Raw genomic sequence first — 13,186 nt, forward strand, 5'->3', positions numbered from 1 at the left:
TTATTATTTGATTTAACATAGCCACCCAAGCCCAGTTTTTCCATTCAGATGACTCAATCACTTTCCCTCAACCAAAGTCCTGGGTGGGGGGTGTTAGCCCACAGTAAATCTTCAAGTGTACAACCTGACCAGCATTTTGAGAAGACTGCTAAGCAAATGGTGTGCCCACAACAGAGAAAGTATTCAATGACAGGTGGCTGCTACTGATTATTAACTAAATTAAAATTAAATAACATGCTCTTAGTTTACACCAAGGGTCTACACGATAAAAGGTCATGTGGGATCATTGCTGCCCTCTCTTTGGGTTGTTAAAAATAATTTATGTCAAGTTTGTTTTTTTTTTAATTTTTATTTATTTCCCCCAAAGCCCCAGTAGATAGTTGTACATCACAGCTGCACATCCTTCTAGTTGCTGTATGTGGGACGCGGCCTCAGCATGGCCGGAGAAGCGGTGCATCTGTGCGCGCCCGGGATCTGAACATGGGCCGCCAGCAGCGGAGCGCACGCACTGAACCGCTAAGCCACGGGGCCAGCCCTGTGTCAAGTCTTTTTAAGCCACAGCTGGCAAGGCATCTCCTTCTCCACCAATGAATACTACCAGAGTCAATACCTCATTTCCATCCTTGGGTAGAGAGCCCAAAGCAGAGGCCCTAGGCCAGTGCTTCTGGAGATTAATGTGCCAATAAGTCACCTGGAAATCTTGTAAAAATGAAGAGTTTGACTGAGTTGATTGAATATACTTAACAAGCTCCCAGATTATACCCCAAGTCATATTTTGAGTAGCAAGATCCTAGGCCTCCACTATATTGTGCCTTGGAAGAAAGAGAAAAAGGGGTATGGTGAGCAAGCTCCTGGTTGGACAATAGGATGGGGCAAGGGGCTAATGGCCAGGAGCAGCCTGCACAAATAGAAGAGTTAGCCCTCAGAACAATGCCTCCATGAAGATCAGACTTCCAGTATATACCTGAATTGCTTATTCCACCAAAGCAGGATTGATCTATCTATAGAAGAGAAGAACTGCTGTTTCACATCATGGAAATTACAGAAAGTTAGGAGTTGAATTATAATCAGCCACTCAAAGTATTATAAGTTCAAAACCTTGAAAATTATTTGCAAACTTGAGAATGAATACATGTGAATATCTAGAAACTCCTCCATGGGCACAGTATTAATAATAAGTTTATTATATGACCACCTGTGGTAGAGACCCTTGCCTACCTAGCACCAACCCTTTCTTTCGAAAACTGCCCCCCTCCTCTACTATATCCAAATGATTTTCTTTTGGAGCCCCCATGTTCTTAGATGACCTCAGTTGATTTGTGCAGAAATAGAAAACTGACTCAGGTTGGTTCAATGAGTCCCTTCGCCAAAGTTTTTGAGCTTGGAACCTGACAAAACGAAAGCTGTAACATGAAAATTTGGGAGCTATGTTGTCTACTGTGTGGAAAAAGCTAATCTGTAATGAGAGAGAAGAATGAAGCTGGTGATCAAAGAGAAGCAGACAAGCAACAAGGCATTTGAGTGCTTGGTTCTCTGCCATTCCAAAGATCCAACTAACACCAACTCTCTCACGGCTTGGTTATTCTAGGAGAAATCACGGTAACCTCATAAATTAGTCTTTTAGCTTAAGCTAGATGGAGCTAGGGGTGTCCCTTTCAATGAGAAAAGACCCACGTAACCCACTACCTTACTCTACAAGGTCAAAGAAAGGCCTCCTACCTCTAGTCCTGCTGTTTCAGCCTCTATCTCTGTGGGAGGAAACCGAACACCTTTCTTAAGCAGGTCAAGGTACACTTCTTTCACTTCACTTACGTCCACGCCTCCTGGGAAACCCTGTGACCAAGTCTGAATTCAAGAGATGGAAAGTTCCAGAGTCAAAACAGCAGCAAAACCAAAACACAATTCTTAAGCTGGGCACAGCAAATGAGAAACTGACAATTATGTATCTCAGCTTTCCGTAAGCTACTGTTGAATGCCATGGACAAAATGCACATTTTCAAAGACCAGAATAATAACATCTTTTTAATCAGCAGACTCCCATGCCTCAACATTTTAATGAAGCCCTGGAATAGATACTATCGATTTTTTTTTGCTGTACTAAACCCAGAATTAATAGAAAGATTCTAAAATAGCATCAGTAGCTCTTTTGCCAAGCAACTCTGAAAGTAGTCCGTTCTCTACTTCAGAGCATAGTTTCCATACCTGCAAAATGGAGGTACACATTACACTCTTTCCCACCTGACGTGGATAAAATAGAAACAGAGAAAAGGAGGGAACAGACTACAAATTCTTCATAACGGCACTATCCAATGTCAAGAAATGATTATTACACGGAAAATAAAATAGTAAAAATGCTTTCCGGTTCAATTCTAGGTTTGTAAAGGATCACTCAATTAGGAGGTATGTAATTAAATCTTTAATCTTAGAAGTTTACCATCCCATAAGGCATACAACCGACTTACCTTAATGAAATTCAAGATTCTATTCTGAATGTGTAACGGCAAGGTGTATCTGGGATTTAGCAGCTTAACTAGACTATCTTTAATGAATTCCTTCTTCACAATCAGAGATTGGAAACTCGGACCACAGTTCTGCACGCACATGTCAATAAGCTAAATTAGAGAGAACAAATTAAACATTATATCTCCCTGGCAAACCCCTTGCTAAATATAAGGTAAAAATTGCTAAGTAATGATTTCCACCAGCATTCTAGTTAACAAACAGAATTTAGTATCTATTAAATATATGGCAAAAAACTAGGTTCTAGGAATGTGAGGAAGTGTAAGGCATATTGTAACTGCTTAGAGGATGGACTTCGTGGGGAGTCAGGACATAGTTATAAGAGCATTAATAACAATACAAGATAATAAGTACCAAGGGCTGAATGGGAAGTACAAACAAAACATATGAGCTGTAGACAGAGTGACATAGGTCCCAGTTTTTCCACAGAAGTCCTGCTATATTTCTGTTGTCCTGGCTTTATTTGTGATGATACCCCTTTTCACTCCCAAAAATGTCCTGGTCTGGATGATAAATTACACAGTTACCTTAGCTATAGACCTTTTTAGGCAGATGTGATAATTTAGGACCAGGAGGTCTTAAAACTTTTAGAAAACGCTGGTCTTAAGCTGGGCTTTGAAAATTAAGAAAAGTATGAATGAGTGTAGAGGAATATTCTAGACAGGAAAATGGTATTAAAAATACACATACAGCTGACAAAGTGTTTGAGTTGTGAGGAGGAAAACAAGTACTCTGGTGTGTAGGGGCTTCTTTATGTAGGCAAATTGGGGACATTGGGGAGGTAGGGTGAATCGAGTCTGAGGGGCATCATCCCGAGTGTAGAGAAGTTTGTGTGGCAGTGTAAAGAGTTTGGACATTATCTTGAAGGCACTAAGAAGCCACTGAGCATTCTTGGTAGTTTGTCACCATCATACCATCACCATCGATCCTGAACTTGAGAGAAAGGTTAATGTGTGCTCTGGAAAGCTTTTCAAGCAGCACTCTATAAAGGGAATTGGAGGGCAAAAGAACCCAGAATGATGGAAAAATCCAGTAGGGACCCACTAGTACAGGCCTGATGCAGAAAGGCCTAAACTAGGATGACGTAGGGCAAGGAAGGGAAAGACATGAGAGAATTATGAAGGAAGAACTTTCAACAACTGTGTGTTTGTTGAAAAAAGATGTTCGAAAGTTAACTGGCTGTCATTCTGCGTGAGACTGATGGCACGTTGGATGGAAATTTGGAAGTGGATGGGATGGAATGATTGGTTTGGGGTAAAAACGATGGGTTGAAATTTAGATTTTTGAGTTTAAAAGTCCTATGAACTGAATGTCTGTGTCCCTCCCAAATTCTTATGTTGAAGCCCCTAAGCCCTACTGTGATGGTATTTGGAGGTGGGATCTTTGGGAAGGTAATTAGGTCATGAGAGTGGAGCCGTCATGAATGAGATCAGTGCCCTCGTAAAAAGGGATGAGAGAGATGATCTCTTGGCCATGTGAGGATACAATGAGAAGATGACCATCCACAACCCAGAACGTGGGCCCTCACCAGACACCGGATCTGCCGCCACCTTGATCTTAGACTTCATAGCCTTCAAAACTGTGAGAAATAATGTCTGTTGTTTAAGCCACCCAGGCTGTGATATTTTTGTTACGGCAGTCTAAGATGACCAAGACAAAAGATGGGGGACATTCAAGCAGAGATGTTTAGCTGAGAGCTGTACATGCACAACTACAGTTCAGGAGAGTTAGGCAAAAAGTAGAAATCCAGGCTTCCTTTGATGAGCAGAGAAGAGGAATAGCTGGAGCAATGGGGTTCCCCTATCACATGGGCTGGAAGAAAACTCAAGAAAGGCAACTGAAGAGCAACCACAGAAATTGACGCATAAAATAAAGAGAACATAATATTGGTAAAGTCAAAAGAGGGCCGAGTTTCCAGGAGGATGGTGTGTCAAACAGTTAAGAATACGGACTGAGAAAAACTCAGCTAGGTGTGTTGACTAGTGGGGTCATTAGTCATCCTGAAAAAGCATTTTCAATAAAGCAACATGAGCAGAAGTCAGGCTGAGAAAGAATGAGCTGGTATTGAAGAAATGCAGAGAGTAGATTTCTAAAAGGGATCTAAAAACAAAATTAAATCTCTAGTTTCCATGCTACCACTTTGGTTTAGACAGGTCACAGAAACCATAACATAACTGGACAGGTATAATCATCTTTGCAGAAAAGAAGGCCTGAAAACTGACTTTACACCATGCTCTGTATTGTGTCACTTTAATGGCAATACAAAAAGAAGAAGGTATGGGGGATGAAAGCTGTAGTTTTAAGGACAATGTGGCTAAGAAGGCAATCAGAAAATACAGAAGCTGAGCACATGTAGCTCTGTAAAACACAGGGACAACCTTCAAGGCAAAGGAAAATAAAAACAAAATCCAAAACATAGTAAGAGGAATCTATTTTAATGCAAGTTGTTTGCAGAAAGACAAGTTGAAAAGTTGAATAACTAATGACTTTCTGCCTGATACGTTATTATGATGAGGTGTTTTTTTTGGTGAAATGCTGAGAGGAAAAGTACCTCTAGTTCAATGGGAATTTATAGAAATACTTCATCCAACTGGTTATGCAGACTTAGGCAAGATACCTAGCCTCCAGTCTCACTTTCCCTAAATGAATGGTGAATTTCTTGCTAAATATTCCACAAACCGATTTTTATCTTTGGAGCACCAAGATTTTATGGTAATAGGTAACATTCTCAGGAGGTTATCCGCATGAAATCAAAGAGTCAACATGAAATGCTAACAATGTTAACATCTGGAGATCACAAATCATGCCCTTTGTGTTTTCCCACTGGAATCTAGAATGTCAGGACTAATTACTTCTATATCACCTCTTCCATTATGTCACCAGTAGCTCTGTCACCCCCAAGCCCACTCAGATAAGCAATAAAACCTATTGTGGCAAATTTGAAAAATTAAATATGTTGCTTTATACATTTTGAAATTGGGTTTTGGTGCAATTTGTGTGTTCAGATGACCTATCTTTGGAAACAGGACAACCAAGAAACCTTAATCTGAATCGGGATAGAGAACCTAGGAGCCAGGGGACCAAGAGAGACTAAAGAGTATAATGACTTCAGGCTTCACCCATCTCCTTTTGCACTTGGCTGGGCAAGTCACTTATCCTTATTAAGCCTCACCATCCTCAGCTGCAAAATGGGCATAATACCTCCCTCTAGAGCCTTTTTGTAAGGCTTAAATGAATATAAAGTATATAAAGAGCTTGACACATAGCAGGACCTTAGTAAATGGTAGCTATTTTGATCATGTGCTTCCATCGATAATTTCCTATCGGGGAGAATATGTTGATTAGCAGTATAAGTATTCTTTCCAGAATGGCTGGACAAAAGAGAGCTATTTGGTAGTTTTATTTCTCACAATAAATTTCTAAATCAAGCACAGTAACCCAGGTGTTGGGGCCATCCAGAGCTGAAGACCACACCAAGGTATGGCCACCCTAAGGGACGAGCTCACTCTACAAACGGCTCCTGGAGAAATAAATACATTTTACACTAATTCTGAAACCCTCATAGCTCACCACCTACGGGGTGCTCCACAAAGGCCTATTAACTAACTGATTCCTAGGAATCTGTTCAACCACTTTCCATTTGACAATCATATCTTGCTGAGACTTATCACAATTGACTCATTCAAGAAAAGGCTAGGCTGTGGCTAAGAGTTATAAAGCCTGGTAACATAACACTTTTTAAAAAAACAAAACTACCGGCTTCTTGACAAAACTGCTTCAGCAACTGATGGTAGGAAATCACAGTCTAGTCAGATGCCACCAAAGAGCTAATCAAGGCTAACACGTCCATGGAGAACCCAAATGACAGATAATACAAAGAATATCTATAATCAACTTTGACAGGCTCTCATCACTTCATAGTAATAAAATGGAAATGTCATATGCGGAGATTCATTTTTAAAGAGTTTATTGGTAAGCATACAATTGCCTTTGACAAACATTGGATGATTCTTTCTGTGACTAATTTCCCTCATAATTAAGTCTGGCTTAAGTTAATATTAAAGTCAGTTCTGAGGCCTTAAGCATACCTCTGCAATGGAGTTGTCTGACATGAGGTGACTGGGCCATTAAATAAACAGCTTGGGGAAATCTGCATGAAGCTATCAAGAGTCAAAGGCCTATTTAAAGAAAATCCGAGAAGCAGGTACCTTAATGAACTCTGACGCTAACAGTGAGGGGCTATTCTGACCCCCAACCGGTGACTCTCACGCTTATCTTGGCACAGGTTTTAGATTCGCTTGTTCTCATGTACCAGTGTGGAAATCACGAGGTGGAGGATGTACAGTTATCTGAGGTGGAACAGGTAATGGGAACAGGCAGCTAGCTGGTAGTAAGGCTTGAGAGATCAGACTACCTGAAGGGAAGAAAGAATGGGAACCCAAAGAGAAGTGGAGGGCCAGAAGAGACAACACTCTGGAATAACCCAACTTCCTCAGGGTCCTGGTTCATCCTCAGAAGGAAGGAACCATGAAGAAGGAAGATCTGGAGACAGGGATAAGAAGCAACTATAGAAATGTCAAGTAGGCTGGATACAACAGACAAAGAGACAAACCCATTATTTAGAATAAACAACTGTAAGAAGGTGAAATACCACATGCTGAAATACAGAAGGGGGCATAAATTCATCTTCTGCCCTTATCTTCCTCAGTCAATTTTCCTAACCATCAGGAGCCTTGAGATATCCTAGGATCCACTTCATTTTAGGGCACAGCTACGTATCTTTCTATCCCAATTCTATATTACATCCCATTAGACTTTGAGTCTTCCCGGATAAGGAGAGTAGGATGCGGGCTGAAGGACACTCAATCATTAATTCAGTCGACACCTGATACACTGATGTACTGGGTCTTACACCACGTACAGGAGTTGAAGACACAAAAACAGTAGCCCATTATTTCAAGGGGCTTGATTCATTCTGAGAAGCAAGGTGGTATGGGGCAAGGGCATGGAGTTTAGAATCTGAGGACTAGGTTGAAATCTTGCCTATGGCACTCAAATCTTGAGGAAAAAAAAAATCACAACCTCAGTCTCAGTTTCCTCATCTGTGAAATGGAGTTAATAATACAACTACTTCACAGAGCTGCCGAGAGCATCAATCAGGTGCCAGGCAAAGGTTTATTTCTATTATAGACCCATTGTTGTGATATTTCTACTGAAGTGCCTTACTCCTCTCTCCAGAGTTCTCTCCATTCTGTGACCTCCCTGAGGAGGCTGCTATGAGTAAAGAACAGGGGAGAGGTCAAAAGAAGGTGAAGGAGGAAAATGCCTCTAAAAATAGTTTTTTGATTCAGATCCCAACTTGAAGGGTTTCTTCAGTGATAGCATCATTAAGACTGTTCAATTCGTTTGTTCTCATTCAGTTACTCTCCAAGTAAGCAAGAGGTGATAAGTTGTCTTCCTCTGGAAACTAGAAAATGGGCGCTGTGCTCACCTCTGCCCCATAGCCGTCTGGATAAACACTCTCAAAGTCCCCAAGAGCAGTGTGAAGGGTGACCAGTGTGAAGTGTGACCCCTGGCTGAATGGTGCCATAACCATGCAGGGCCTGGGGCTGGGCCGAGGGAAACAAAGGCATGCAGAAGAAATTAGAAAGCCACACAGCTCACTCTCAGGCAGCAGGCAGGGCTTGCAAAAACATACTGAAGGAAAAAGGGCAACTCACCAAAGTGACTGAAGAGGTCATATGGCCAAGGATGGGGGGAAAATGGGAACAAGTCAAATAAGTGTCCACACCCAAGGGCGCATAAAAGAATTGCTTAAATCAACACAGAACATTCTCCAAATAATACCAAGCAGAAGAACTTGGTTGAAACTTAACAAGCTGCCAGCATCTCAGAATTCCAGAAAGGTGTTCAAGTGAGGTAGAAAGCTGATGGGAGGGATTTTTCAAGACTTCAGTTCTCCCCATGCATAACACATACACAACTTCTTGATCGGCTCAGTATCTATAAGTTTTTGTGACCAATTTCCATCTCCTGACCTGGAAAAACTGATTTGCCAGGAACACTCTCTTTCCACAAAAGTAAATGCTATTACAATCAACAAAACTCTTGATTCTGCAATTCTCAATAAACAAAAAGTTTTAATTCATATGGCAAACAACTTTTTGCTAACCTATTAATTATCCCAGGATATTTATATTTTTTTTACCCAAAACTAAAAATGTGACCGTTGCTTGGGAAATCTTAGAGTCTTATAATTATAACATTAAAGTACTTACTGACAAGGTAAGTTGGATTTCTTTATGATTGTAGTTTTTGGAAATCCTTTTCTTCAAAGCTTTTACTGCATCTTTTGGCCTACAGCAATAAATACAGTGAAATCATCAATTTAGGAACTGCTGAAAACAAATAGTCTCTGAAAAGCAATATGCATTGTTGAAAGAGGAATGGCTAAGGAGAAGACCAAGGCCTTGGTTCTGCTGCGTGACCCTGGGCAGATCACTTAACTTCTCACACCTGATTCCTCATACAATACTACCTACCCACTTGTGGGAATAAAAATATTTACATACAAGTATTACCTAGAAAGCACTCCACATGAAATGTACTCATATCGATATCTTTCTATCAATGCACAGAACCAGTTTATAGGAAATGTAATTTCCAAAACAATGAAGGTTACCCATTTTAATTAAGACTATTAGTATTTCCTGAGCACCCTATAGGCAAGGGGAAGTAGTAGGAATTACAACTAACTAGGTCAACTTCTCATATGCTACAACTTTATGTTACAAAAGGAAGAACTATGTATAAGCAGAGGGTCAAAATTTACTTTGAGATGGTCAAAAGGTACAGACTTCCAGTTTTAAGATAAGTCATGGATGTAATGCACAACATGATGACTACAGTTAACACTGCTGTATAGTATATTTGAAAGTTGCTAAGAGAGTAGATCCTAAAAGTTCTCATCACAAGGAAAAAAATTTTTTTTTGGAACTATATGAGATGGTGGATGTTAACTAAACTTACTTGGTAATCATTTTGCAATATACGTATGACAAGTCATTATGCTGTACACTTTACACCTACATAGTGCTGTATGTCAATTTTATCTCAAAACTGAAAAAAAAGATACAAATCCTTTTTACACACTGCTTTCCAATTTTGTTATGTTTGCGTGGAGAGAATTTCTATTATATGATAATATAATTATATAATATTACATATGCTTACATAGAATTATAACTATTTTAAAATACAATATTTTATAGATATCTATATTTCTAAAAAATCTTATTAAAAATCTAGGATTAAACTTTTGGACGAGTTTAAAAGAAGAAAAATACTGTTTTAAAAGGAAAAATAATTTTGAGATTCCCTTTTTGTATTATCAATGAAGAAATTAGTATTATCAGTGAAGAAAAGATTCAGAGTAACCAAATATGGTAAACAACATTATAGAGAAAACACTGACACTTTAAATTACTAACATAAGCACTTTCCATTGATATAGCCAATAATTAAGCTTTTCATCAACATAAACTAGACTAAATCTGTTTTGCTGTGACTTATCACTTTTTCTTTTTATTTATGTCTTAATAGTTTATAACATTGTGAGATTTTGGTTGTACATTTTTGTTTGTTGATCACCATATACAAGTCTTCCTTTACCCCTTGTGACTACCCCCCACGCTCATATCACTTATCACTTTAATATGCACAGGAAAATTAACAAAATTGTATCCCTTATAACAACCTGTAATTCAGACTAAATTCACAAAATAGTTGGCCTTCTTAATGAGTTTTAAAACTTTAATTCTCTAAAATTTAAAAAGTATAATAAAAGATAGCATGTCATTTAAGAATACAGCATGAACATGGGTGAGTTGGCACTTGGAAGAAAAAAATTGTCTTGTGACAGGGAGAGAGAAAAAAGACTGGTAGATTATTTCCTGGTTAGTAATGACCATTGCCCAGAGACAGGTCACCCCCAGGAGTCCACTAGCTCCTTGACAATATTTCTCAATTACAGTAACATAAAATACTGGCAATCAGAGCAGGGGGAATTTCTAAAGCACAATCTGTCTCTCTTTAAAGAACAAGGAATTTGAGGCTCACAGAGACAAAACTTGAAACTATTCAGGAAAAGGCAAAGAGGAGAAAAATTATAATGGATTCTCAGATATTCCACAGGCTGAAACAAGCAGCTGTCCTAATATTTCAAGCTGACATGTCTTCAAAAGGCAGCGGGTGCCTAAGGGGTGATGAAAACACTTTCAACAAGAAAACCAAAGAGTTTGCAAGAGAAAATGTGCTGTAGTTCTGATGCTACTTATCAGAGGCAAAGGCACGAACCAAACACTGTACTCACCCATCGTGGGCAGTGTTAATTATATCACAGATGTGCATGAACTGACCCCAATCTTCAGTCTGAACTCCAGCAAATGTAGCCTTTTCTGCAAACAATAAGCTGTTATGTTGAGTCTGAGCTACAACAAAATAAGAAATGTCTGGTCTTCTTGGAATAATCTGCCTGCAGTTCACTAGCAAGTACCATTGAGTTTATGTTACCAAAGGGCAAAGAGCTTTTTTTCTCAGCAATTCCCAAGAATTCAGGAATCAATCAGAAGTCAAGTTCAGGGTGCCGCTGTTGCAACAGTAATGGGTGACCTATTAACAAACACTGCAGGCACAACACCTGGCTGCAGGGCCAGCGAGGCCGGCTAAACCTCCTGGAACCCCATTATTAAAGAATCAGATGTTTTTCCCTCTCCAGATATCCTCAAGAATACAAAATGCTGTTTGGGAAGGGTAAAAGAACACTCAAACTAAACGAGTTTAACATCTTTCCTACATGAAAAAAGGGGTCCTGGGGGAATGAAGAGAAAATGAAAAAGGATAATGAAGGGGGATCAAGAATAAAGGTTTGGTTGGGGGAATCCCAAAGCTTAGCCTGCTTCCCATCCAGAAAAGGAGCTATTTGAATTTGGCATCCAATGGACAAAGCTAACCAACCCTGTGCTGTGTAGGCACATACCGCTGTTCCTTCTGCCTGATTCCTTGGTCTTCCTTCCACCTTTCCATCGTCCTAGAAAACTCCTATTCACCCTTCAAAAACCATGACAGAGTTAATTTCTCCATTTTCATAAATTTTGGGTGTTCTACATTTTTCTTGTATTGCAAAGATACCATATTATCACTACAAAACTGTGTCCATCTTCCTTACAAGACTGCGTTCCCTGAGGGTTGAGACCAGGTCTTACCTTTGCCTGCGCCAGGTCCAAGTATACAGCTGGCAGTGAGTAAATGTTTACAGCATTAAAGAACTAATCAGCCTACAATGATGCAGTCTGAATCCATTTCTGCTCAGGGTTCATTTTAATATTCAATAGGGATATATCCAGCAACATTAGAAAGCATTCTCTCTTCAAAGATAGTGACTCTCACCATTTTATAAAGATGTGGGAAGTAAGGTTCAGGATAAGTGGCGAGTTCCATGTCACACAGCAGTTAATCGAGCTGCGACCAAAACTCCAAATCTGAGCCTCCTCACTGGAACTACCAGGTTCTCACATTTCCTCACCCCCACTAAGTTCCAGACATTATCATGCTTTGCTTAGCATTGATAGGCGCGCGTGCCACACCCGGGTCCCCAAGGCAGACATCAGGGAGAAGAGGGAGGCGGGAGTTGGTGCTGGGAAAACTGCCCAGTCACTGGCTTCTGGTTCCGCGTACATTACTCAGATTAACTCAGGTTGTAAGGGCCCGGCACCAGAGAGAACTGGTTTGGAGAGACCTGCCTGTCACAGTGAGGTCACATCACTTCTTCACCTCCTTGAGCTTTCCTTTCCCCCTCTGTAAAGCGGACATAACAATACCGTGCCCTCGAGTGAACGCACTTGATGAACACCCTTCCCCTGGCCGAGTCTACGCTCTTTCCTTGGAGAGGCCCAAACACTCCGCACCTGAATCCCGTGCGTGGGTCACCTGTTCGGGCCACTCCCCAGGAGACATCAAAAGGGCGATTTTGAGGACGGGTTCTAGAAAGAGTGGACTATAAAGAAATGCCTCAGAGGCCGGGTGGAAGGCGAGTGCCCTGGGAAAGTTGTAGGGGGAGGGGAGGGATTGTCCTCAAACTTGGACCAACTCCGCCCTCCGCAGGGCGAGAACGGAGTCCAGCGGGAAGGGTCCCCCAGTCCCCAAAGTCTATCCAGGCGTCTCCCCTCGTGCCTCCTTACCTATGAGGTGGCCCACGGAGGTCGCATAGGGATCCCGGTGACTCCTCCCAAACGCCATGGTAGCCCCAGAGAGCCGGGCCCAAGAAATCCGACTCCACCGCTCTCCGGCTCCCGACTCCACCCGCTCGGGGCCCCTGGCTCCTCCTCTTCGCCCGAGCGCGTCCCGGGCTCGGGCCGAGGCTGCGCATCCCGCCTGGCCGCTGCGGGGCGCCGGGCACCGGGCGGGGGACGGGGACGCGGGGCGGGGCTCCGGGGCGCCGCGCACCTGCCTCGCGCCCCGCGGGACTGGCGGGGAGGCGGCGCTCCCCGCTCCGGGTGGGGCGCGCGGGCGGGCCACGGGGTGTCGCTCCGGACCCAGATGGGCTTCTCGCCCCCGCGGAGCCGGGCGGCCCCGGCGCCACAGCCCGGGAATGAGAGACCCGGGCTCT

The 13,186-nt window shown here is 41.8% G+C and overlaps 1 protein-coding gene across 5 annotated transcripts in view; it reads right to left on the reverse strand.

Annotated features, from left to right (window-relative positions):
- TOM1L1 (target of myb1 like 1 membrane trafficking protein) overlaps positions 1 to 12,974 on the reverse strand; it is a 59,187-nt gene extending 46,213 nt beyond the window's left edge. The window contains exons 1-6 of one of the 5 annotated variants that reach the window (XR_015554702.1): positions 12,759 to 12,968; positions 11,558 to 11,628; positions 10,892 to 10,976; positions 8,799 to 8,877; positions 2,463 to 2,612; positions 1,720 to 1,845 (exon numbers count right to left, since the gene is read on the reverse strand). Coding sequence is in view for 4 of the 5 variants with exons in the window: in XM_087440956.1 (XP_087297082.1) it covers positions 1,720 to 1,845; positions 2,463 to 2,612; positions 8,799 to 8,877; positions 10,892 to 10,976; positions 11,558 to 11,628; positions 12,759 to 12,946 (699 nt within the window). In the remaining variant the exon portion in view is untranslated. Of the gene's footprint in view, positions 1 to 1,719; positions 1,846 to 2,462; positions 2,613 to 8,798; positions 8,878 to 10,891; positions 10,977 to 11,557; positions 11,629 to 12,758 lie in introns of all 5 variants that reach the window. The other 4 variants (XM_087440956.1, XM_087440955.1, XM_087440957.1 and 1 more) reach the window with 4 other exon arrangements.
- Between the last annotated feature and the right edge of the window lie 212 nt (positions 12,975 to 13,186).

The sequence above is a fragment of the Ceratotherium simum genome, chromosome 16 (genome assembly GCF_057802395.1).
Source record: "Ceratotherium simum simum isolate JZ-2026a chromosome 16, ASM5780239v1, whole genome shotgun sequence".
Taxonomy (NCBI): Eukaryota; Metazoa; Chordata; class Mammalia; order Perissodactyla; family Rhinocerotidae; genus Ceratotherium; species Ceratotherium simum.